The sequence below is a fragment of the Piliocolobus tephrosceles genome, chromosome 5 (genome assembly GCF_002776525.5).
Source record: "Piliocolobus tephrosceles isolate RC106 chromosome 5, ASM277652v3, whole genome shotgun sequence".
NCBI lineage: Eukaryota > Metazoa > Chordata > Mammalia > Primates > Cercopithecidae > Piliocolobus > Piliocolobus tephrosceles.
This window is the reverse complement of record NC_045438.1, coordinates 143,405,944-143,433,090: the sequence shown is the minus strand read 5'-3', so window position 1 is coordinate 143,433,090 and position 27,147 is coordinate 143,405,944. Positions and strand designations below refer to the sequence as shown.

Genomic DNA, 27,147 nt, shown 5'->3' with positions numbered 1-27,147 from the left:
ATGGCATTGAATCTATAAATTACCTTGGGCAGTATGGCCATTTTCACGATATTGATTCTTCCTATCCATGAGCATGGAATGTTCTTCCATTTGTTTGTGTCTTCTTTTATTTCACTGAGCAGTGGTTTGTAGTTCTCCTTGAAGAGGTCCTTCACACCTCTTGTAAGTTGGATTCCTAGGTATTTTATTCTCTTTGAAGCAATTGTGAATGGGAATTCACTCATGATTTGGCTCTCTGTTTGTCTGTTATTGCTGTATAAGAATGCTAGTAATTTTTGCACTTTGATTTTGTATCCTGAGAGTTTGCTGAAGTTGCTTATTACCTTAAGGAGATTTTGGGCTGAGACAATGGGGTTTTCTAAATATACAATCATGTCATCTGCAAACAGGGACAATTTGACTTCCTCTTTTCCTAATTGAATACCCTTTGTTTCTTTCTCTTGCCTGATTGCCTTGGCCAGAAATTCCAACACTGTGTTGAATAGGAGTGCTGAGAGAAGGCATCCCTGTCTTGTGCCAGTTTTTAAGGGGAATGCTTCCAGTTTTTGCCCATTCAGTATGATATTGGCAATCACTTCCATATATTCCCAGAAATGAACAAGTAGAAACTGACATTAAAAAACAAACATTAGGCCAGGCGCGGTGGCTCAAGCCTGTAATCCCAGCACTTTGGGAGGCCGAGACGGGCAGATCACAAGGTCAGGAGATCGAGACCATCCTGGCTAACACGGTGAAACCCCGTCTCTACTAAAAAATACACAAAAACTAGCCGGGCGAGGTGGCAGGCGCCTGTAGTTCCAGCTACTCGGGAGGCTGAGGCGGGAGAATGGCGTAAACCCAGGAGGCGGAGCTTGCAGTGAGCCGAGATCCGGCCACTGCACTCCAGCCTGGGCGACAGAGCGAGACTCTGTCTCAAAAAAAAAAAAACAAACATTAGCAGGACACAGTGGTTCACGCCTATAGTCCCAACACTTTGAGAGGCCAAAGCAGGAGGATCACTTGAGGCCAGGAGTTCAAGGCCAGCCTAGGCAACATAGTGAGACCCTGTCTCTACAAAAAATTAAATAATAACCAGGGCTGGGCGCAGTGGCTCACACCTGTAATCCCATCACTTTGGGAGGCCAAGGCAGGCTGATCATGAGGTCAGGAGATCGAGACCATCCTGGCTAACATGGTGAAACCCCATCTCTACTAAAAATACAAAAAATTAGCCAGGCATGGTGGCGGGTGCCTGTAGTCCCAGCTACTCGGGAGGCTGAGGCAGGAGAATGGCGTGAACCCAAGAGGCAGGGTTGCAGTGAGCCGAGATCGCGCCACTGCACTCCAGCCTGGGCAACAGAGTGAGAATCCATCTAAAAAAAAAAAAAAAAAAAAAAAAAAACGCCAGGCATGGTGGCATATGCCTGTAGTCTCAGATACTTGGGAAGCTGAGGTGGAAGGATTGCTTGAGCCCAGGAGTTCAAGGCTGCAGTGAGCTCTGATCATGCTACTGCACTCCAGCCTGGGCAACAGAGTCAGACTCTGTCTCTAAAATCAAACAAACAAAAAAACAAAAAAATCCCACATTATCATTTACCAGGAAAAAAAAAAAGGCGGGGGGGGGGGGGGAGGCATATTACAACAAGACAAACGTTTAGATGACTGAAGATAAGGATGGCCACTGGGAACCCAGGCAGCAATCTATCAAACTTTGCCAGGCCTTCTCCTGCTCTCAGGAGCCATGAAGTCTAATGTGGGCTTCTCAGCACTCAGCTGTCTTCCTGGCCTTGTGGGTAGCACACAGCTGTGGAGTTAAACCAGAAGACTTACTCCTGAGCATACTCTAAAACTGTGTGACCTTAGATAATTTGCTAAACCACTTTAGGCCTGAGTATCCTGGACCTTGGCTAACAGTAACTATAGTTCCTATCTCATAGGATTGTGGTGAGAATCAAATGAGCTCTTCTGTGTGAAAACAGGGCCTGCTGCATGGCCAGCACTGAATAATCATTAGCTGTTGATCTGGTTTATGTTCTTTTTGCTCTCTGGGGCTTGGTTTGCTCTGTTTCACTGGATGCCCAAGCCTGGCAACCTCAGCATGGTGACTTCAGTTTCTATGTCCACACCACCCCAGTCCAAGCCAATAGCCACATGGAATGTGATTTTCTTGGTCTCCAAGCCAAATTCTTAGGAGGAAGAATCTCCTTGGCTCAACTGTGGTCATGGAGGCAAATGAACTCAGCTGTGGAGGGTTGAATTGTGCGTGTGTGGAATGGGGAGGGGGTGGTGGCGAGGGGTAGCAGGTGGAGGTGATAGTTGTAGTCCTCAAAGAAAGGATATCTTTATGGGCTGGTTAATTATCCCAAAATAGGTGAGCCCAGCAACCCTGCATTTTGTAGTCTTCTGTGATACGTCTTTGATAAGCACTTGTGATGGTAAATTTTAAGCCTAACTTGACTGGGTTGAGGGATGCCTAGATAGGTGGGAAAACATCATTTCTGGGTGTGTTTGTGAGGATGTTTTCAGAACAGATTAGCATTTAAGTCAATAGACTGAGTAAAGAGGATCACCCTCATCAATCTTGCTGGACATCATCTAATCCATTAAGGGCCTGAATGAAACAAACAGGTAGAGGAAGGGTGAATTTACTCCCTCTGCTTGACTGGGGACATCAAACTTCAGCTCTGAGACATTGAAGCTCCTGGTTCTTGGGCCTTCTGGCTCAAACTGGACTACATCACTGGCTTTCCTGTGCCTCTACTTGCAGATGGCCAAAAATGGGACTCTCTAATAGCATGAGTCAGTTCTTCATAATATATAACTATCTGTCATCTATCTATTTATCTATCCATCTATCTATCTACCTATCTATCTATCACCTATCGATCATCTATCTATCCACCCATCCTATTGCTTCTGTTTCTCTAGAGAACCTTGATGGATACGGCTCTCTTGGTGTTCATCCCAGGCACCTTCCATCCTTCCAATGCCATATCTGTGTGTTGCTCCCCCCTCACCACCTCTGTGCACTTTTACTCTGCCCTCAATCTCTCGAATCATTTTGCTCACAAGTGTGGAGAGCCAGAAAGGCCTGGGAGTTTATGTGTTCCCTTCCTTCAGGGCAGCCCTTCACCAGAGACTGCTAACTGCCAGTGCAGGCATCTGAAAGCCCAGCTCCCCTGCCTTGAGTGGGGACAACTCAGAGGCATAATTTGCCCTCCAGAGCTCCCCTATGGGATCAGGCTGAGGCTGGCTGGCACTTTGCCTGTGGTGGCATTCCACTTGCGTTCTTCCCCTTCTCTATCTGGCTTCCCCTGGAAGTATTTTCTAAGTAAATCACTTACACTGGAATCCCGATCTCAGGGTCTGTTTCTAGAGCTCAACTGAAAACAATCCTACAGATCAAAAAAAATGGGCCTGAACTCATGTGTGAGCCATTAACGAATATAACAAATGTCCATGTGAAAAGGATTCTTTCATTCCTCTGAGATTTGGTTTTGTTTCTCATCCTTGCATTCTTTGGCAGGTCTTGCCTATGGAGAGAGGCTGTTGGAGAGCCTGGATCTCTTGGTCTTCAGAAAATGATCTTCTTTCAAAGAAAACAAGGAGGACAGCCGCTCTCAGTTGACAAACAAACAAAAAAAGAGAGGTTAGTCTGGTATGTGACTTGATTTTCTTTGCTGCTCCCCCAGCTACCACCAAGCCCCCAATCCCACTTCCCCTTGTCAGCCGGGAGAGCCTTTTCTTTTTTGTATTGATATGTTTATTCCTGGACTTTATTCATGTACAAATAGAAATATAGATTTATATGTTTAAACAGATGTAATAATTCTGCATATATTACTCTGCAACTGCTTTTTTATTTTAACCGTACATAAAAAACAATGTACTTATTTCTTTTTTGCCTTCAGCTTTATTGAGGTGTAGTTGACAACACTGCATAAACATAAGGTATGCAATGTGACATTTAACGTACCTATATGTCGTGAAATGATCACAATCAAGTTAGCTAACCCATTCATCACCTCACATGGTTCCCATTTGTGTGCGTCTGCGTGTGTGTGTGGTGAGAACGTTTAGAATCTACTCTTTTCGCAAAATTGAAGTATACAAGGCAATATTGTTAACTAGAGTCACCTTGCTGTACATTAGATCCTCTAGGCTTACTTAACTTACAGCTGAAGAGCCATTTTAGCTTTCGAAAAAGAGACTCTTCCTGCTGAGTCCAGCTGCCTGCCTGAAACCTGAACGTGGATAGACCAGCACACGGAGGCAGGATGAGACATGACATTTCTAGGACGAGCTGCCACAGTAGCTGATTCTCGCTTAGTGACACTCTTCACTCCTATTGCAGAGCTTACTCCTGCTGGTGATAAGGAGAAGTGCTTTGAACGGATCTCAGTAAGAAACGTTTTCTCATGGAGGGAACACACAGAGCTGGCTGCCTTTTCAGGGCTGAAGCCAACCAAGAACCTCCTTTGGGCCAACAGGGTCTGTCTTTTGAGCTGGGCCAGCCTTGGTGCCAGGCAGATGAGCCAGTCACTGGTAGATAGGGTAGGGTATGAGTGTACCTAGTTCTTAACCCCACTTCAAAATATTCTGACCACCTCAGCTTAACATGAGTGACTAACATTCTACCACACAAATTCATCTCTTTGGATTGAACACTTGTCGAATGCTAAAATGTAAACCTTCTGCGAGGGATCACGCATTTTCTTGTTGCATTAACCAGACTCTTTTGGATGTAAGTGACAGAAACTTAAAATGGTACAAGCATAAACAGAATTTAATTGGCTCAATTATGGTAGATGGCTTGAGGCTCAGGTAGATCAGGTGTCAAAACAATGTCATCAGAAATCTTTTTTTCATTTGCCAACTCTGTTTTTCTTGGTTGGCTTCATTCTCCGGGGACAATGATGGCCTCTGGTAACTTCTTACTTAGCAACCCAAAGGAAGGAGTGGCTCTTTCCCTGTCATTCCACCCCAAATCTCAAGACTATGTCCCTTTGACTCAAATGGAGCCATGTGGTCTTCTATAAACCAATCACTGTGACACTAATGGATGAGGTCATAGTCCTGTGCCAATGGCTGGGGTGGGAAAGAAGGGTCAGCCCCAGCCAAGCCACATATAATGAGAGTGGGAGGGGGCTGTTCAGCAAGGAAAATTTCAGGTGCTCTTACCGTTAGAGGAGAAACTGGATATTAGGAAGGCAATACCAACACCTGTCTACCACACTGAGCAGTTTTCATACCAAGGTAATAGCTAGCAGAGAGCATCTCCCTACAAGATGAGACATAGTAGAGATGGTAACAAGTCCAGAGCTTGGGGCATCTTACTAGGAAAGCAGGCAGGTTGGAGGATACTGCATTAGGGCTCCTTGAAGAGCTAAGGGGAACCCAGGGGCTCTGAGAGTTAACAGTACATTCTTAGAAGTTAAGAAAAACTCTCAGATTGGGCTGGGTGTGGTGGCTCACGCCTGTAATCCCAGTACTTTGGAAGGCCGAGGCAGGCGGATCCTGAAGTTGGGAGTTTGAAACCAGCCTGATCAATATGGAGAAACCCCATCTCTATCAAAAATACAAAATTAGCTGGGCATGGCGACACATGCCTGTAGTCCCAGCTACTCAGGAGGCTGAGGCAGGAGAATCGCTTGAACCCAGGAGGCAGAGGTTGTGGAAAGTAGCAGGAGAATCCTAGGTAGCTTGACAAGTGTCAGGCAGGGGTCCAGCAATGCCACTCACAATTCATACCCACAAGCTTCCCCCAATTTACGGTAGGCTTGGCCTTCATCCTTCTTTAACAGGAGTGAAACAGTGTATTCATGCTTTTCTGTATCATCCCCCAAGGATCCTTAGTCATGTTCATGTGAATTGGTGCCCAGCAGACACAATTGTGCTGGACTATTCCATGATGTCTTTTTTGTTGTTTTCAGGAACAGATAATAGTATGACTGATGGGCAGCTGACATTTTCCAAGCACGATATTATTAGAACATCCTGAGAGCCAGCCTATTCTTCTGCTCTACAGATATGGACACTTGGGCTTGGGGAAAGATGAAGTGATTTGCCAGACTGTCAGTGGTGGGGCCAGGCTACTGACTCCAGTCATGGGAGTTCTAGCCAACATCTTTAAACCCCATACAATAGATGAAGCCAGGAAGAATTGAGAAAGTATGGAGGGGAGACTTTCAAGGAGAAAAGGTCGAGGTTTAAAGCAATCAGCCAACAGGGGTAGGGGAAAAGTCCCAGTGTATAAGACATAGCCGTTGACAGTCTGTGAACAGGACCAAGGAGGCAGTGGATGATGAGAACATGCTGCTCTTTGTTTGCTAACGATGATACCACTATGGGGGGAGTGGCCACATAATTTTTGGCCGAAACCAAGACCTTTTGAGACTGAGAGGGCACTGTTAATTGTACTGGGAAGACTGCAATAAGCCAAGACTGGTTTGGGCATACCAGAACACAGGGTCACTCCAACAGTAGGGCTACTAACAGTAGGGCTGGGATTGTTTTCTGATAGCAGTGACGGATATACATGGATTTGTCCACAGCCCCTCCATCCATCATCCTTTTGGGGTTGCAGGATGGCTGGTGAGGAATGTATTAACTAGCTTTGGTCTTTGTAGCTCTGTGCTCTAACCAACAGAGTTTATCTCCAGACACAGTAGAGTCAGGGGACGAAAGACACAATTTCAATAATTAATTAACTTATTTAATTAAACCAACCATTAGCTAAGCAAGGCAGTATAGCAGAGTGGTCAGTGAATTTCACTTTGAAGTTTAGATCTCAGTGATGTGACTCTGGGCACGATACTTAATTTCTGTGAGTCTCAGGCTTCTGATCTGTAAAATAGGGACAAGAGCAAACACTATCTGAGCTTTTAGTTTGTTTTAGGTGCTGGGCTAAGCACTTTATGTGGATTATTTACTTTAATATCATAACCTTAGGAAGCAGGTACTATCATTATCTCCATTTTGCAGACAGGGAACTGGAGCTCAGTGGGACAGAGTAACTTGCTTGAGGTCAGAATACCAATTCTACAGGGGCTGTTTTTGGCGATTAAATGAGACAATGCTTATAAGCTTAGCATATTCCACCTGATTAAATTGGTTAATTGTGGCCCGTTGTATATGAAGTTCAATATTAGACCCTTTCTTTCTTCCTTTTTTTTTTGAGATGGAGCCTTACTCTGTTGCCTAGGTTGGAGTGCAGGGGCGCAATCTCGACTCATTGCAACCTCCACCTCCCTGGTTCAAGCGATTCTCCTGCCTCAGCCTCTGGAGTAGCTAGGATTACAGACATGCACCACTACGCTTGGGTAATTCTTGTATTTTTAACAGAGATGGGGTTTCACCATGTTAGTCAGGCTGGTCTCGAACTCCTGACCTCAGGTATTCCGCCTGCCTCGGCCTCTCAAAATGCTGGGATTATAGGCGTGGGCCACTGCGCCCAGCCATCTTTATTCTTATTAAACATCCTTCCTTGGAAAAAGGGGATATATTATTGTGACTTATGCATATTGTCCAAAAATTAAATGAGTCACACATCTGAAGTCTGATTGCACTGGGGCAGCCTGCAACATTCAAGGGTTTTTCTGAACCCTGTAGTCTTGTGTCTTCTGGGAACAGAGATGTATATATTCATGTTAGCATGAGAAAATAGGTTTAAGCCACTTTTAGTAATTTAGATGAGTGTTTCATATAAAGGATGGCTAGCAGCCACAATGCTGGGTGGGGAGAAAGCGGCCAAATACTTAATATTTTAAATGAAATTACTTCAGATGTGAATTCTGGGCCTGCCACTGTTGTGGCTCTGGACATGTTACTGAGCCTCCTTGAGCCTTCGTCTGTAAAATGGGTTGAATAATGCATATCTTTCAGAGTTGCTATGAGGATTAGAGATAATATATGCAAAACAGTCACATAATGGACACTCAATAAACACTAGTCATTATGACTATTAAAAAACTTAGCATGGCCGGGTGTGGAGACTCACACCTGTAATCTCAGCACTTTAGGAGGCTGAGGTGGGCAGATCACCAGAGGTCAGGAGTTCAAGACCAGCCTGGCTAGCATGGTGAAACCCCGTCTCTACTAAAAAATACAAAAATTTGCCAGGCGTGGTGGCCGGCGTCTGGAAGCCCAACTACTCAGGAGGCCGAGGCAGGAGAATTGCTTGAACCTGGGAGGTGGAGGTTGCAGGGATTCGAGATTATGCCATTGCACTCCAGCCTGGGTGACGAGTGAGACTCCATCGCGAAAAAAAAAAAAAAGCATAGCATATTGACTGAAAAGCCAGTAGAAAGCCCAAATGTAAGTCCTTAATAGTAATTTAACGTTCAGTATTACTGTTTTCTTACATTTGTAATTTGGATACTTTGGATCATATTTCTAACCCACCATATGTCAGGAGAACCCTGTGAATGAAATCCTTTAATACTCTTTAATATCCTAAGAGAGGACGGCATTGTTGACATGACCCGTCTCTGACGGCCTCAAGAATCTGAAACATCCAGGCTGTTCTTGCTGCAGCTGGGAAAATAAAATATCCACATGTATACTTAAACCCAGACAGTTTATTTATCTATTGATTTTTAAGTGTCCTAAGCAGAGAAGCAGCAGCAGATACAGGATGGGGAGGGAGAGAATAGTTGTTCAATCATCTGTCCTAATTCCTCCTAAACCAATGCTTGTGTTTTGGGAACTCATTTCCAGGTCTCCTGAGCCCTTCCCCTCCCAACTAGCCACTCGCATGTCTCTGGAAATACCTTTAGCATTGCAAAGCACAGGTTTTATGGGCACACTGGGAGTATGCTACGAACTTGCAAAGGTCCTGGGACCAGATGAAATCACCGGAACCACCTTCCCCTACACCCAGGCAGAGGGCATAGGAGAAACCTGCCTCTTGTAGAGGAAGACACAAGTGGATTAATACGGATAGTGTGACACTGGGCAGGCTAATTAACGAGCTCTTTGAGCCTTAGTTTTTTCATTGACAACATAGAGATAACAAAATCTTTGTATCTTAAAAGAAACAATGTTGTATGCTTAACAGAGTACCTGATACATCATAAAAGTTGATAAATGCTGACTGTTATTGCTAAGGATTAACTGAAAATGTCACTGCGTTAGGCAGTATGACCGCAGAATATAAGATGTAGTCCCTGACTTCCAGCGCTTGCGGAGGAGTCAACACTAACTCACCTTAAATGGCCAGCCATCAACTAGAGGCTCAGTTGTGTGGTGTGATGGGGGTTTGGAGAAAGAGAGGTGCAGGCTGGGGATGCCATCGAGGTAAGCACTGAGGATGGCGGAGGTCTTGACAGATGCAAAGAAAGAAGAAACTTAATGGGAGCTATAACTGGCTCAGAGGAAAGGAGTGCTGTGGAAATGGGGTGTGTGACACTCCAGAAGGATCAGGAGCTCACCTCACCTGATCTACTCTATCTGATACCCAGGATCTTGTCTCAGTGGCAAGGCAGAGCCCCCTAAAGGAATCATCTCATCGACCACCACCCAAGGGTTCTTCAAATCCTGAGCCTATAAACACTAGCGCAGGAGTAGAAATCCAATCCACACTGTGGAATGAGAATCAGTTGTAGGTTTCCTTACAGTTACTTTGAACGTTATACATGATAAACTGTAAATGATACTATGAATTTTTAGTATGAATTGTTCATTCATTTCCAATATAAATTGATGAAAACCCTTAGCTGAGTATGGTGATAAGAATGAACTCTGCTCTGTTCTGATTTGTGTTTCTATTTATCTCTGGCTATCCAGTTCATACCTCCTCTGTGTCCAAAGTTATTCTACAGGAGGCCAAACTCAGATAAATGCTAAAACTAATCATGCATCAAAGAAAAGTCTTCATTTTGGTGTAGCACTATAAGTTCAGAGTGTTTTTGCAATTTTATCCCTAAGGAGTTTTTACTTTCTGTAATAAGCTTTACAAAATATAAGCCCAGGATGAATTATTATCCTCAGACGGATTTCTGCCTTTATTTGTCCAATTTTGTAGTACTGCTCTTTTTCCTTAATCTGGACACTTTTTCTCCAGTTGCCTCTTTTCTGCCCCAAGTCACTAGTGAGAAATAAGAGTGAAGTTTGGTATTTTGTCCTCTTAACGGGCAAAGTCAATTCCAGATGGGACCCAACCAAGCTCAAAATAGTTCTCTTCTGGGCAGGAACACAAATGCTACATTTCCTAGGTAATGTTATTGAAGCATGTCTGGCTTCATACACACTTTGTAAAAAGAAAAGAAAGTATACAATGATAACATAATAATAATTATTAGGCATGTACCATTTTCAGAATTCACTGTAAGTTCTACAGAGCTGTGGATACTTTAGCTGGTGAGGTTCAGGCCGCTGGGACTCACTGTTGCAATGGTCACAAATGCCCTAATCATTGAGTCCCAAATGTCTAGTTGAACTTAATGCTTAATAACATCTATCTGCCCAGAGGGCAACAAAATGTTTGTTCCTGGCTTGCGAGGCCACGATATTTTAATTTTTTTTTCCACAGAACTATTGGCCTGAGGCCCCTGGAAACATTGCTTCATTGCTTGGCCTTATAAGAATTTACTTGACCTATTTTGTGGAAGCACATTTACCCCGGTCTTAGAGGTTTTTCATGCAAAAGGGATAAATGAAAATTTTTACTGCTAAGTCTCATTCACCCAAGCCAATCACAGCTACTGAAATGACCAGGTTGGTAAATGCTCTTTTAATGGAAACAGGCTCTCCACAGGTCTAGATTGGGTAGGTCCATGCCTCAAAAATGAAAAATTCTCTTCTTAGCTCCTTTAGCTGGATTACTGGGCAGGGCTACCATTTTGTGAGTAGAAGATAATTATTAACACATGAGGCTCTCATTCAGACCGCACCCTTCAATGGCGTGATATCTGTGGTTACACAGAGCAGTCCAATCCTCCCATTTTGGTCTTTTAATTATGTAAATGAAAGAAAAAAACTACCCGACTCCCATCTGCCCAAAGGCTGAGGCTGAGGAGGACTGTAAGAATCTACCCTACAAGACGGCATTTCAAAGTTAAGGGAGTCTAGCTTTTGTGTACTGAAGGGAATGTTCATTAAGAAATAAATGTCTTAGACATAGGCCCCTTTCCTATTCCTGGTTGGCCTAAAGATGCATAATTAAAAAAAAAAAAAAAAACAGCAGGGGCTTGGGGTGTTGGTTGGGGAGAAGTGACTTCAAAACACAAGAAGTAACATTGCTTTGTCTAATAAAGTGAAGTTTGAACTCCCCTGCTTGGCAAGTTAGGAAAATATCCCTTCCTTCCTAAAAATGGAGACAACTTTCTGGGAAAATAAACATTTATTCCTCAAAGGTCTGTGGGTTTGAGTTCACCTTCACCTGCGTGTTTAGCCATGGGAAGATCTCTAAGACAGCCATACTAAGAGTGTACCTGCCCTGGAGGCCAGGAGGCCTTGAAGTCCAAAGCTAGCAGGGCTCCCTCCCTCTCAGCCATGGACCCCGGGGTCTTGCAGTGGTAAAGGTGGTGGCTGATTGCACCTATGAAGCCATTGAGGAATTATTAGTGTAAATATTTCATTTGGAAATGCACTCTGGGAACAGGCATGGTCCTAGGATGAGTTCCTGTGAGTGGAAGGGGTCTCCTAAATCTTGGGTGAAGAATGCCTGGGTGAGATAGGAAGGAGAGACAAATTTCTTTCCCTCTCCCTATAAAGAGGGCTGGATTTGAGAGCAGGAAAGAATGATTAGGAGTTGTGTGCATCCCAAGGAGCCCTCCTGTGAAGGGAGCCTTAGGGATGGGTGTGGTGGGGCATGCCTGTAGTCCCAGCTACTAGGGAGGGTGAGGTGGGAACGTTGATAGAGCCCAGGAGTTTGAGGCCAGCTTGGGAGACATAGTGAGATCTTCCATCTGGGAAGGAGGGGAAGGAAGGGAAGGGAGGGAGGGAAGAAGGGAAGAAGGAAGAAAGGGAGGGAGGGAAGGTTTTTCACCAAAATAAGAGGAAGTCATACTTAGCATAAAACTTTCAGTTTTAACCTTCTGCTCCATAGTGTCCTTAATTACCCGAAAGCTTCAGTGAAGCGTGCCACACATCAGCCTGCAAGGCGGTGGGGTGAACAGGAGGCTACAGGGTGGAGGGGTTGTCTGTGTGAAGACCCAAGGGAGAGCTTCCAAGGGACCACTGGAACACCAAAGGAATCCCCTCTCTTCGTAGATACATCAGACGAAACAGACTCTTGAAAAGGTGAAAGGCACCCGCTTTGGTTACTGTGAAGTCCTCATGGAGTCCACAGCTACAGCTTTCGAAGGGGCAAAAAGGAACTAGTGCGCCGGCCGCAGGGGTTCGATGTGGTCCTCTTCCGCCACCTGTCGACAACATAGGCTCATTGCAGTTTGCAAGTATACCTACTTGCAACTGGTCAAGGTCGCATTTTCTGCATTCAAATTAAAACTGAGTCCACAGGGAAGATACTTATTTTTACAGATCTAGTTTAGCTATGTTTTTGGTTCAACTAACCTTGATTTTTAGCTGTTAAAATAATAGCATGGCCATAACAAGGAGGCAAAGTTCTGATATCTTTTTTCTTACATTTGGTTAATGCTTTAGAATATATAGAGGCACTGAATAAGATTTTTGTTGTTTCTCAGAAAACATTATCACTCTAAAGGTGTTGAAGGCATTTTTGGAAAAGTAGGAGCGTACGAGTAACATTTGCAAACAGCAAAGTGGCAGTTTCTGCAGAATTAACATTGTGGAGCACCATGGGAAATATGTTTAGGTAGGGCACAGAAGATTGTCCATGTTACATGGGCCTGCACATTCACTGGAAGACGGAGATGCTTCAGAACAATTGTTCAGATCCTTTGATCCCATAATCCAATTTCAAGAATTTTCTTGCAAGAAAAGAATTTGAAAGCATGAAAAATGTAATATGGATGATATTCTTCTTAAGATTGTTTAATAGTCAACAATTGAAGAAAAGTTGAAGCTATAGCTCATTCAGATATGGAATATTATAATTATTTTAACATGTAGTAATATGGAAAAATGCCTAAGAAGATATAAAATATCTAAGTAAAAATAGAAATATGTAATACAGCTGGAAAAGAATACTAAAAATATTATAACTGAGTTAGAGTGGTGGAATTAAGGGTTTACAATGTTATATATACTAATGTTTTTGTTTTTCTAATTCCACAAATATAAAAATGCTTTATAATAATACATTTAAGTGATACAGAAGCATATAGAGTAAGAGGTAGAAGATCCTGTTACCTTCCTGTCTTTCTTCTCCCTGTTAATAGATTGGTGTAAGTGCTTCACATCTTTGTCCTTGGAGTTACACACACACAACCACCCCCACACCCACACCCTCATGTAATGTATATGTTGCATGTATACATCATATATTATTTACAGGCATACCTCAGAGTTATTGTGGGTTTGATTCCAGACCCCCACAAGAAAACAAGTATCTCAATAAAATCAGTCACACAAATTTTTTTATTTCCCAGTGCATATAAAAGTTATGTTTATACTCTATTATAGTACATTTTAAGTGCAAGAGCATTATGTCTAAAAACGAATTATATATAATAATTTAAAAAATGGTTCATTGCTAAAAAACATCCTAATGATCATCTGAGCCTTCAGCGAGTTGTAATCTTCTTGCTCGTTGAGGGCCTTGCCTCGATGGTGGTAGTTGCTAAAGGTTAGGGTGGCTGGTGCAATTTCTTAAAATAAGACAGCAGTGAAGTTTACCACGTCAATTGACTCTTCCTTTGACAGAGGATTTCTCTGTAGCATGTGATACTCTTTGATAGCCTTTTAATCACAGTAGAATTTCTTTCAAAATTGGAGTCAATCCTCTTGAATCCTGCCACTATTTTATTAACTAAGTTTATGTCATATTCTAAATCCTTTGTTGTCATTTGGACAATGTTTACAGCCTTTTCACCAGGAGTAGATTCCATCTCAAGAAACCATTTTCCTTGCTCATCCATAAGAAGTAAATCCTCATCTGTTAAAGTTTTATCATGAGATTGCAGCAAGTCAGTCACATCTTCAGGATTTACGACTAATTCTAGTCGTTTGCTATTTCAACCACACCTGCAGTTACTTCATACACTGAAGTCTTGAACCCCTTAAAGTCATCCCAGAGAATTGGAATCAACTTCTTCCAAACTCCTGTTAATGTTGATATTCTTACCTCCTCCCCATGAATCACAGATGTTCTTGGTAGCATCTAGAAAGGTGAATCCTTTCAGAAGGTTTTTTGTTTGTTTGTTTGTTTTTGGTTCTTTTTTTTTTTTTGAGACGGAGTCTCGCTCTGTCGCCCAGGCTGGAGTGCAGTGGCGCGATCTGGGCTCACTGCAAGCTTCGCCTCCTGGGTTCACGCCATTCTCCTGCCTCAGCCTCCTGAGTAGCTGGGACTACAGGCGCCCGCCACCTCACCCGGCTAGTTTTTTGTATTTTTTTTTTTTAGTAGAGATGGGGTTTCACCGTGTTAGTCAGGATGGTCTCGATCTCCTGACCTCGTGATCCACCCGTCTCGGCCTCTCAAAGTGCTGGGATTACATCAGAAGGTTTTAAATTTACTTTGCCCAGGTTCATGAGAGGAATCACTATCAATGGCAGTTATGGCCTTATGAAATGTATTTGTTAAATAATCAGGCTTAAAATTTAAAATTACTTCTTGATCCGTGGGCTACAGAATGGATGTTGTGTTTGCAGGCATGAAACTTTAATCTCCTCGTATATTTCCATCACAGTACCAGAGTGACTTGGCACATTGTCAATGAACAATAATATTTAGAAAGAAATATTTTTTCTGAGTAGCAGGTCTCAACAGTGGGCTTAAAGTATTTAGTAAAGTATGCTGAAAACAAATATGTTACCTGAAAACAGACTTTGTTGTTCCATTGATAGAGGACAGGCACAATAATGTGACATAATTCTTAAGGGCTCTAGGTTCTTAGAATGGTAAATGAGCATTGGTTCCATAAAGTCGCCAGCTGCATTAGCCCTGAACAAAAGATTCACATTGTACTTTGAAGCCAGGCATTGACTTCTCCTCTCTAGCTATGAAAGTCCTAGTTGGCATCTTCTTCCAATAGAAGGCTGTATCATCTACATCAAAAATCTATTGTTTAGCGTAGCCACTTTCATCAGTGATCCTAACTAGATCTTCAGGATAACTTGCTACAGTTTCTACATCAGCACTTACTGCTTTGCCTTGGACTGTTTTTTTCCAGCACAATTTTGTTTATTATTTTTATTTCAATAGGTTTTTGGGGAACAGGTGGTGTTCAATTACATGAATAAGTTCTTTAGTGGTGATTTCTGAGATTTTGGTGTACACTGTACCCAATGTGTAGTGTTTTGTCCCTCACCCTCCTCCCAACCTTTCCCCGAGTCTCCAAGGTCCATTTTATCATTCTTATGCCTTCGCATTCTCATACCTTAGCTCCCACCTATAAGCCAGAGCATACTATGTTTGGTTTTCCATTCTTGAGTTACTTCACTTAGAATAATGGTCTCCAGTTTCATCCGGGTTGCATGAATGCCACTATTTCATTTATTTTTATTTTATTTTATTTTTCTTAATATACTTTAAGTTCTGTGGTACATGTGCAGAAAGTGCAGGTCATGTCATGGTGGTTTGCTGTGCCCATCAACCCATCATCTACATTAGGTATTTCTCCTAATGCTATCCCTCCCCTAGCCACCCATCCCACAACAGGTCCCAGTGTGTGATGTTCCCCTCCCTGTGTCCATATGTTCTCATTGTTCTACTCCCACTTATGAGTGAGAACATGTGGTGTTTGGTTTCTGTTCTTGTGTTGGTTTGCTGAAAATGATGGTTTCCAGCTTCATCCATGTGACCGCAAAGGACATGAACTCATCATTTTTTATGGCTGCATAGTATTCCATGGTGTATATGTGCCACATTTTCTTTATCCAGTCTATCATTGATGGGGATTTGGGTTGGTTCCAAGTCTTTGCTGTTGTAAACAGTGCTGCAATAAACATACGTGTGAATATGTCTTTATAGTAGCATGATTTATAATCCTTTGGATATATACCCAGTAATGGGATTGCTGGGTCAAATGGTATTTCTGGTTCTAGATCCCTGAGGACTCGTCACACTGTCTCCCATGATGGTTGAACTAATTTACACTCCCACCAACAGTGTAAAAGTGTTCCTGTTTCTCTATATCCTCTCCAGCATCTGTTGTTTCCTGATGTTTTAATGATTGCTGTTCTAACTGGCATGAGATAGTATCTCACTGTGGTTTTGATTTGCATTTCTCTGATGACCAGTGATAATGAGCTTTTTTTCATATGTTTGTGGGCCGTGTTAATGTCTTCTTCTGAGAAGTGTCTGTTCATATCCTTCACCCACTTTTTGATGGGGTTGTTTTTTTCTTGTAAATTTGTTTAAGTTCTTTGTAGATTCTGGATATTAGCCCTTTGTCAGACAGGTAGATTGCAAACATTTTCTCCCATTCTGTAGGTTGCCTGTTCACTCTGATGGTGGTTTCTTTTGCTGTGCAGAAGCTCTTTAGTTTAATTAGATCCCATTTGTCAAATTTGCTTTTGTTGCCATTGCTTTTGGTGTTTTAGTCATGAAGTCTTTGCCCATGCCTATGTCTTGAATGGTATTGCCTAGGTTTTCTTCTAGGGTTTTTATGGTTTTAGGTCCTACGTTTTAAGTCTTCAGTCCATCTTGAGTTAATTTTTATATAAGGTGTAAGGAAGGGTCCACCTTGCACTTTTATATTATGGAGACTGCTTCTTTCCTTTAACCTCGTGAACCAACTCCTGCTAGCTTCAAACTTTTCTTCTGCAACTTTCTCACCTCTCTCAACCTTCGTAGATTTAATAAAGTTAGGACTTTGCTCTGGATTAGGCTTTGGCTTGAGGGAATGTTGTGGCTGGGTTGATCTTCTATCCAGACCACTAAAACTTTCTCCATATCAGCAGTAAGGCTGTTCTGCTTTCTTATTTGTGTGTTCACAGGAGTAGCACTTTTAATTTCGTTCAAGAACTTTTCTTTTGCATTCATAACTTGCCTGATTCTTTGGTGCAAGAGGCCTAACTTTTGGCCTATCTTGGCTTTCAACATGCCTTCCTCAGTAAACTTAATCATTTCTAGCTGTGGATTTAAAGTGAGAGACGTGTGACTCTTCTCTTCCTTTCACTTGAATACTTATAGGCCATTGTAGGGATCTTAATTGGCCTAATTTCAAGAGTATCACATCAGGGTATAAAGAGGCCAGAGGGAAGAGAGGAAGATGGAGGAACAGCGTGTGGGTGGGGAAGTCAGAACACACACAATGTTTATTAAGTTTTCTGTCTTATATGGGTTTGTGGTGCCCCAAAACAATTAGAATAGTAACGTGAAAGATCACTGATCACAGATCATAATAGCAGATATAATAATAATGAAAATATTTGAAATATGAGAATTACCAAAATGTAACACAGAGACGTGAAATGAGCCCCTGGTGCTGGGAAAATGGCTCGATAAACTTGCTGAATGCATAGTTGCTACAAACCTTCAATTCACACAAACACACAAAATGTAGTATCTGTGAAGTACAATAAAGCATTATAAAACAAGTTGTGCCTGTAAAGTGCTATTTAAACATAAAAGTGATATTATTATACCTTGGTTCTTTAAAAATGTGCATTGTATGTCTTTCTGGATCAATAAACATAGAGCTACCTCATTGTTTTTAGCCACTATATATTAACATAATGTGATTTACTCTAATATATTTATTTCTTAATTGATAGATGCTTATTTCTTCTAAGCTCTAAAATGATATATAATTTTGCCAGTGCCCTCTCTTGTACATTTATCTCAGTGTACCATATTGGTAAATTAAGCTTCTTTTCATTCATTGGCCATTTATATTTCCTTAGATAATTTTCTATTAACTCCTGGGTTCAAGTGATCCTCTCATCTCAACCTCCCAAGTAGCTAGGATTACAGGCCTGCACCACCATGCTTGGTTAGGTTTTTTTGGTCAGTTTTACTTTCAAAGCAAAATTGTGTTCTACGAAAAACGATGGCCAGTGTAGTTCTTGGCTCAATAACGTAGGCTCCTTCCCTCGGGACAACTGTCACAACTGATTAGTAGGCAGAAGTGCTGTGCTCATTCTTCCTGTGAGACGTACTCAAGATCCTTACTAAATTTATACATTTAATAAAATCAGTGCTTTTTCTTGCATCATCATGGATGTTAAATAAAACAATTTTTTTTTTTTTTTTTTTTTTTTTACTGTAAGCACCTAATACAATGACTGTTAGCACAGTTTGATGTCTCTGTCTCCGTCCGGGATAAGGTGTCAGCACTTATACACACTGTGATGTAAAGGTCAACAAGCAGAGGAAAGGGCAAAAAATTTTAGTATTATTTTGAAAATAGTTCTGACCTCAAGGACTTTGTAAAAGGGTCTTGGGGACATCCATGGGTCTGTGATCATCACTTTAAAGAATTGCTTCAGGCCGGGTGCGGTGGCTCACGCCTGTAATTCCAGCACTTTGGGAGGCCAAGGTGGGCGGATCACGAGGTCAGGAGTTTGAGACCAGCCTGACCAACATGGTGAAACCCTGTAATCCCAGCTACTTAGGAGGCTGAGGCAGGAGAATCACTTGAACCTGGGAGGCGGAGGTTGCAGTGAGCTGAGATTAGGCCACTGCACTCCAACCTGGGCAACAGAGTGAGACTCCATCTTAAAAAAAAAAAAAAAAAAATTGCTTCGGTGGAGAATTTTGTGGTATGAATATACCACAATTTAATCTTCTGATGGATATTTGGGGGTGCTTCCAGGTTTCTGTTAGAAAAAGGGATGCTATGAACATTCTTATAGATAATGTGTTTCTGTGAATACATGTGTGCATTTTTGTTGGGTATATACTGATGAGGGGGATTGTGGAGTCATAGATTACATGTATGCTTACTTTAGGGGTGCCTAATGATTAACCAAAGGGATTGTACTAATTTATACTCCCCCAGCAGAGTATGAGACTTCCTATGGCTCCATATCCTCAGTGACACTTGAAGCTGCCTTTTTCATGTTAGCCATTCTGGTAGATGGGTAGTGGTAGCTCAGTGGAGTTTTAATTTGCCTTTCCCCAACGAGTAATTAATTTGAGCATCTTTTCAAAACTTCTTTTGTGAGTAGTTTGAAATTTTCTATTACTCTATTATTGGTCTTTTAAATTTGTAAGAGCCACCCTGTGGCTTACCTTTTTATTCTCTTAATACCATTCTCAGTGAATAGGTTATTAATAGGTTAATAGTAGCTTATGATTAGCTTAATTATCAATAAGCTTAATAGGTGATTTTGAAATTTACATATACTAAAATTTCCCCTTTTAGATACACAGTGCTATGAGTTTTGTCAAATGCATAGAGTTGTGTAACCTCCACCACCATCAAGATACAAAACGGTTCCATCCCCCCCCAAAATTTTACTCATGCTGCCCCTTCATAGTAACTGCCTCTTCTTCCCACTAAACTCTGGCAACCACTGATTTGTTCTCAAACTATATATTTGTATTTTGAGTCTGGCTTCTTTCATGTGGTGTAACGCATTCAAGATGCATTCGCATTGCATGTGTCAACAGTTTATTCCTTTTAATTATGAAATAGTATGCCATTGTGCAGATGCACTAGCTTTTGTTTAGCCATGTGCCAGTTGAAAGGTATTTGAATTGTTTCAAGTTTAGGAGTAATTCTGAATAAAGCTGCTGCAAACATTATTAAGTTTTTTGTGAACATATTTCCATTTCTCTTGGGTAAACAGCTGAGAGTGAGATTGCTGGGCCATGAATAGAGTTTATATTTACTGTAGTCTAATTGTTCAATTTTTTTCTCTTGATGGTTAGTGCTGCTTTGTGTTCTGTTTAAGAAATTCTTGTCAGCAAGGTCACAAAGATATTTCCATACATCATCATCTAGAAGTTTTATTGTTTTGCTTTTCACATTTAGATCTATAATTCACCTCACATTGATTCCTTGTTTCTGTTATAACATAGGGGTCAAGGTTCCCAGCATATGACATCCAATTCAACTAGCACATTTGTTTAAATCACCTTCTCCACTGATCTGCAGTACCATCTTTGTCTTAAAGGAAGTCTCCATGTTTGCCCGAGTTTTTGTGCTTTCCATTCTGTTATATTGATCTGTCTCCCTTGAGCCACTTACCCTACTGTCAAATTACTATAAGTTTTGTTATCCGGTAGAACATATACTGTCTTCTTCTACTCCTCCCTCTCTACCTTCTTCTCTCCTTCTTCCTATCCTCCTTATTCCTCATCTTGTTTAGAGAGTGCCTTGGTTATTCTTGAAATTTTCTCTTGTTGTGTACATTTTAGAAACTGACTCTCAATTTCCATAAAATAAATACCTGTTCAAAGGCTTAAAACTTGTTGGGTAAATTTGATATTTAAAAAATATTGAGTCTTGGCAGGGCATGGTGGCTCACACCTGTAATCCCAGCATTTTGGGAGGCCGACGCGGGCGGATCACCAGAGATTAGGAGTTCAAGACCTGCTTTGCCAACATGGTGCAACCCCGTCTCTATGAAATCTACAAAAATTAGCTGGGTGTGGTGGTGGGCGCCTGTAATCCCAGCTCCTCAGGAAGCTGAGGCAGGAGGATTGCTTGAACGCTGGAAGTGGAGGTTGCAGAGAGCCGAGATTGGGCTACTCTACTCCAGCCTGGGCGTCAGAGCAAGACTGTCTCAAAAAAAAAAAAAAAAAAAAGATTTGAGTCTTCCAGTTCATTAGCATGACATGTCCCTCTATTACATCCTTGATATTTAGGTTTAGTTCAATATTGTTTTGTAGCTTTTGTTTAGAGATAGTGCACATATTTTATTAGATTTATTCCTAGGTATTTGATATTTTGATGTTATAAAAGGTACCTTTTAAAATTTTTATTTTCTGTTGATCACTGATAAATATTAGTTTTTTTCTGTATATTGACCTTATATCAGAAACCTTGCTAAACATTATTTCTACTTATCTGTAGAATGTTTTGAATTTTCTGTGTTCACAAGAATATTGTCTGCAACTAATCTATTTCTTCTAATAATTATACTTCGTATTTCTTGCCTTATTGCACTGACTAGAATTTTCATTATATTGCAATACTTCCAATCTGGGAAGGTTTAAACATCTCACTGCTAAAATATTTGCTGTAGTGTTTCTTTCAGAGAAAGATCTTTCCTATTTCCAGTTACTATGAGTTTCTTTATTCACTTAAGTTCACGAATGGCTATTAAAGCATTTATCAAATGTTTTTTGTACATATATTGACATAATCCTATACAATTTCTTCTATTTGTAGTCAGGGTCTTACTCTGTTGCCCAGGTTGAGTGCAGTGGCATGACCCTGGCTCACTGAAGCCTCTACCTCCTGGGCTCAAGTGATCTTCCTGCCTCAGTCTTCTGAGTAGCTAGGATTACAGGTGCATGCCATGACGCACAGTTAATTAAAAAAAATTTTTTTTGTAGAATCTTACTATGTTACCCAGGCTCGTCTGAAATTGCTGGTCTCAAACTCCTGCACTTAAGTGATCCTCCCACCTTGTCCTCCCAAAATGCTGGGATTACAGCGTGAGCCACCTAGTCCAGACTAAAATTTCTCCTTTATTCAGTTAATGTGGTTGATTTTCACATGTGAAACTAACTTTGCATTGAGACTAAAGCCAACTGAGTTGTAATAAATTATCCTTTTTATAAATTGCTAGGTTCAATTTGTTGATACTTTGGGATTTTGCATCTATGTTCATTTCTGAAATTGTCCTGAGATTTTTGTTTCCCCACATGTTCTTGTCACATGTTGGTGTCAATATTTTTGCTTCAAAAAACAAGGGAGCCAGGTGTGGTGACGGCGCCCAAGAACTAGCAGCTTCCCTGGCACTCTTTAGGGTGACTTCACACTAGGAGCATGTCAATCATGAGACATCTCCCAGTAAATGGCTTTGAGCAGATTTTGAGGCATTCAGTTTCTTGACCTTTTCTGGAATTGGCAGATGTCTGTGGAGGAAAATCAGTTCCTGATGCCAAGATTATCATACTTTCATGAGTTTCCTTCCTCTTCTGATCTTGGTAGCAGTGGAAGTGGTAGAAATTGGTCAGACCCTGGATATATTCTGAAGGTGGAGGTGACAATTTGTTGACAGTGTGGATGTGAGAGCCAAGTAGAAAGATGATTTCATGGTTTTTTATTTAAGTAATGGAAGTGAGACATGAGATGCTAGAGATGGGGAGAGAGCAGGAGATGTGGGGTATATGCAAGAAGAGTGCAAAGGGAAGTGAGGACATAGGAGCTGATATCAGGTCAGTGAATTGGTGATCTGGTTGTCAAGGAACTGGTGATATTAGGATATCAGAAGGAGAGAACTGGAAAGATAGCATGAGAATATAGACTTAGTATGAGAAAAATTCATATTTTAAAATAATCTTTTATTTGTTCACCATAGACACTTTGACCTACATTATATTTTCAGTGAAAATTGAATAATTTATCACACAGTATAAATCACAAAATATAATTCCTGAATTTCTAGCATTATTGTTATGCATAATGTGTGTGGTTAACCAGAATAATCAAACATCACTGATGTTAATCTAAATGAGAAGTTGGTAATAAACACTTCTATTACTAAGTATGAATCTAGAAATTTCAGGAAACAAATTCCACCATTGAATTCTTGTATCTTCAGAATCAGACGTAGCATATATAATCAGAAAATAAATTTTGAAATTCAAATCAGTGGTGTGTGTGTTGGAAAGGTCAACATGTAAACCAGAATCCTAGTTAACAATCACATTTTCCTAGGAAAAAATGTGTGTCTTAATCATACGAATATCACAAAAACAGACCATTCCCTATTCTCATTGTAGTCTTGGACGTTTTCCTCTTCCTCTTTGCTTGGTGATTGGATTCGTATCTACTACAGTTATGCTTTGTTTTCCACAGAGAATTTGTTCTTATTGGGTTCATTGGTTCTTTTTGTAGAGAACTGTGGATGGAATAAGTAAAATGTGTTTGAATCTGGCTATGTAGTGATCTATAAATGTAAGCTACATACACAAATCACAAAGGCAACATAGAATTATCCATTGCTGATGTCATAAAGCATAGTCTCTTTGCTGTAAGCTTCCTATGTTCAAGATGTAATGATAAATTTTTATTTTGTTTTTCATTCATCAGTGAATTCTTGAAATTTTCATGTGGTTTTGCATTCCTGTGAAATGAAGATATTATTAATGAACAACAGTATGAGTCTCATTTCAATGCTTTTTCATTTTCTTACTGCATTGGGGCAAATTTGTATTCTTATTTAGTTCAAGGTCTATAATGCTTTAAGATAAGCGAGAATCTAAAACAGGAATGTGAACTGGAATATGACCTTCCTCCTAAGGTCTTAAGGATTTACCCACTGACTGTGGGCCACATGGTGCTCCTGTTTATTTCGTGGGGCTGACATAGTCAACAGCTATTGTTCACTTTCCGTGGCATGTCACTTTTCTAGACATGCCTCATACTGTGACACAACCCTGTGAGGTAAATGCTATTATTGCATTCATTTTACAGGTGGAAATCTGGAACACAAAGAGATCCAATAATTTCCCCACGGTTGTATGGTATGTGACATTGCTGGAATTTTAACTCAAGTCAGACTCCAAGTCTCCTTGATACAGCAATGTCCAAATGCACACAGTGACCTCTTGATTCCTATTGCCTTCACCTCTGCTCTGCTCTGCTTCATTCACCCACTTATACAGAAACACTTTTAACTTGTCTTCTTTCAAAACTGCTCCATCTCTAAGACCTTGGACTCGTTGCTCTATCTGCTGCCTCCTAATCTTTTATTCCTCTTGCTTTTTCACAACAGCTAAACCCTGCTCGGCGTCTGCATTGAGCCCTCTTAACTCTCCTTATTTTCCCAGTTTCCACTCATGCCCCTTTCCTGGTTCCCCTTACTTCGGTGCCATATAAGGAAGACTTGCCATTGCTTGAATTCACCTTGTATTTTTCCACCTTTTAACCTCACCCACTCTTTCTGTCTGGAATATTCTTCCTACCATCTCTCTCCTCTATTTTAGCTTGTTTAAAACTTTTCCCAATCTTTAAGCCAATCCCCTACCCCTTACTCCGCAAACGCTATCTCTCTACAACATTCTTCCTGGTCATCTCAAAACCTCAGATGCAATCTTTCTTTCCTCAGTATTCCTGATACTCTGTTTGTACAACAAATACGGTGCTCATGAGAGTCGGCCTTGTAATAAAGTTGCATGTGAATTTCCTTAGCATCCCTTCTAGCTTATAATTATAACTTAGAAGTTCTAGCCCAGTGCCTTATGGTAGAGTATGGAACAAATAACTTTACAACTGGAAAGGATGTAAAAGATATTCTAATTCAAACCTCAATTTTACTGGTGAAGACATTGAAGCCTATTTTAAGAGGCAAGTCATGCTGACAATGGGAAAGAGAAATTCACTTGTACCTTCCTTCCTTGAATTCATATTAGGAATAAAACTGTATGTGTGCTCAGCACTGTGCTAGGCACTAGGGCTACCCAGGTGATAATTCCTGCTTTTAAGAATCTCAGTATCTATTGGGAAAGACAATTAATAAATAGATTATAACACAATGGGATGGGATCGCTGTTTGTGGAACAAATAAATGCAGGAGTCAAAGAGTTTACTGTCTACTGTCTTTGCAGTCATATTATATGGTCCCTTCAATCAGAAGCATGAGGAGACAGGTTTTTGTTTGTTTGTTTGTTTGAGACAAGTGTTTCCATCTGTGGCCCAGGCTGGAGTGCAGTGGTGCAATCTTGGCTCACTGCAACCTCTGCCTTCTCAGCTCGAGTGATTCTCATGCCTCAGTCTCCCAAGTACCTTGGACTACAGGCACCTACCACCATACCTGGCTAATTTTTGTATTTTTAGTAGAGATGGGGTTTCACCGTGTTGGCCAGGCTGGTCTCGAACTCCTGACCTCAAGTGATCTGCCCACCTCAGCCTCCCAAGTGCTGGGATTACAGGCATGAGTCACTGCACCTGGCTGAGACAGGTTTTATAATTCACTTAATAAAATCATATCTCAGGCTGCAGGAAAGGAATGTCAAATCTGATTTGTGCCAGGCAAGTTCATCGTCATTAGTCCAAAAGAGGAGAGAGGTCTATTAGAAATGAGGAGGTGCTGCTTTCCATCTCACCCTCGGTTTTTAGTTTGTCTCTCCTCAGTTTTTGTTGCTGCTTTCCCTCGTGTGCTCAGGATTACATTTCAAATACTCAAAACCTGGACGAGTTTTGGTTCTGTTTACTTATTGGCTGTATGTTTACCTCAACCAGGCCAAAGGTTCTATGGACTCTGGACTGGATGCACTACTGATTTACTTTTTTTTTTTTTTTTTTTTTTGGTGGTGGGGGTCGGGGGATGGACTTTTGCTTTTGTCTCCCAGGCTGGAGTGCAATGGCACAATCTCGGCTCACTGCAACCTCCGCCTCCCTTGTTCAAGCAATCCTCCTGCCTCAGCCTCTTGAGTAGCTGTGATTATAGGCAAGTACCACCCCACCTAATTTTTGTATTTTTAGTAGAGACAGGGTTTCACCATGTTGGCCAGGCAGGTTTCAAACTCCTGACCTCAGGTGATCCACCCACCTTGGCCTCCCGAAGTGCTGGGATTACAGGCGTGAGCCACCAAGCCCAGCCTGTTAATTTACTTTTTAAAACACTTGAATGTCTTGTAATGTTAGCTGTTCTCAGTCCCCCAAAAGTCAGGTTTCTGTCAGGCAGGGTGTCTGCTTAATTTAGGTGTCAAAGAGAGTGTCACGGAATGCATGGTAGGATGGCTCCCAAACCTACAGGAGATTCCTTACTTGTGAAATCCCAGGCCCATTCTGCTCACAGCACGTCAGGAATGACCTCCAGTTGGGTGGCGTGAGGGGAAGTTTTATTTGAAAATGATTCCAAAACCTGTAAGAGAGATAAAGCATGGGAATGTGCTCTGGAAACTTCCATGCCTGTTCATTTGCCAGGATCTATTTGGTACCTGGTACTCTTGTCCTCCCTAAGAGATAGTGTTTCTGTACGGTTCCAGCTGTTGATGTAGCTCAGAACTTTCGGGGTGTTGAACACAGTCCCTCAGAACATGATGATTTTGTCTTATTTTGATTGTACTATGATGTTCCTTGCTTTAAGGAATCCTTATATGTGAAAATCTAGATCTATATCCTGTACACAGAAGCAATAGAATCTAGTTTTAGTGAAGGTACAGGTAAATGTATTCTCTCATACATTATTTTTGGAAAGGTGAACTGGCTTCCCAAAGAACAATTTGGTAGAGGGCACTAAAAGCCTAGACACTGTATTCATAGAATGCAGCAGCCCCGCTCCTAGGAATTTAACTTACAGAAGTCACTATGAATGTGTGCAAGACACATCCACATGATTATCTGCCATTGTTTCAAATAGTGAAAAGTTAGAAACGACTTCAAGGTCACAGAGGTTAAATAAAGTACTAATATAGGTATGTGGTATCAGGTAAGCAGGCATTAAAAATGATGTAGGAAAATACAATACTGTGGAAAATCACTTTGATAAACACACAAGTAGAAAAGTATGTACGGTATATGTGCTTTTAAGGAAAAAAAGAAAGATTAGCTAGACACCAAAATATAAATTATTCTTTTTGGGTAGTGGGATTATTTGTAGTTTTTTTTTTTTTTTTTTTGAGACGGAGTCTGGCTCTGTCTCCCAGGCTGGAGTGCAGTGGCCGGATCTCAGCTCACTGCAAGCTCCGCCCCCCGGGTTTACGCCATTCTTCTGCCTCAGCCTCCGGAGTAGCTGGGACTACAGGCGCCCGCCACGTCGCCCGGCTAGTTTTTTGTATTTTTAGTAGAGATGGGGTTTCACTGTGTTAGCCAGGATGGTCTCGATCTCCTGACCTCGTGATCCGCCCGTCTCGGCCTCCCAAAGTGCTGGGATTACAGGCTTGAGCTACCGCGCCCGGCTATTTGTAGTTTTAATTTTTCGTTTTAAAATTTTTTTTCAGGCCGGGCGCGGTGGCTCACGGCTGTAATCCCAGCACTTTGGGAGGCCGAGGCGGGTGGATCACGAGGTCAGGAG

At 41.4% G+C, this 27,147-nt stretch overlaps 1 protein-coding gene across 6 annotated transcripts in view; it reads right to left on the bottom strand.

Annotated features, from left to right (window-relative positions):
* Nucleotides 1-22,447: 22,447 nt before the first annotated feature.
* Nucleotides 22,448-27,147, bottom strand: part of LOC111541089 (cytidine monophosphate-N-acetylneuraminic acid hydroxylase) — a 59,600-nt gene continuing 54,900 nt past the window's right edge. For 4 of the 6 annotated variants that reach the window (XM_023209727.1, XM_023209725.2, XM_023209729.1 and 1 more), the window contains 2 exons: nucleotides 25,899-25,995; nucleotides 22,448-23,028 (listed from right to left, as the gene is read on the bottom strand). In XM_023209727.1, the coding sequence (XP_023065495.1) occupies nucleotides 22,966-23,028; nucleotides 25,899-25,995 (160 nt within the window). In that variant the 3' untranslated portion in view covers nucleotides 22,448-22,965. Of the gene's footprint in view, nucleotides 23,254-25,898; nucleotides 25,996-27,147 lie in introns of all 6 variants that reach the window. The other 2 variants (XM_023209728.1, XM_023209726.2) reach the window with 1 other exon arrangement.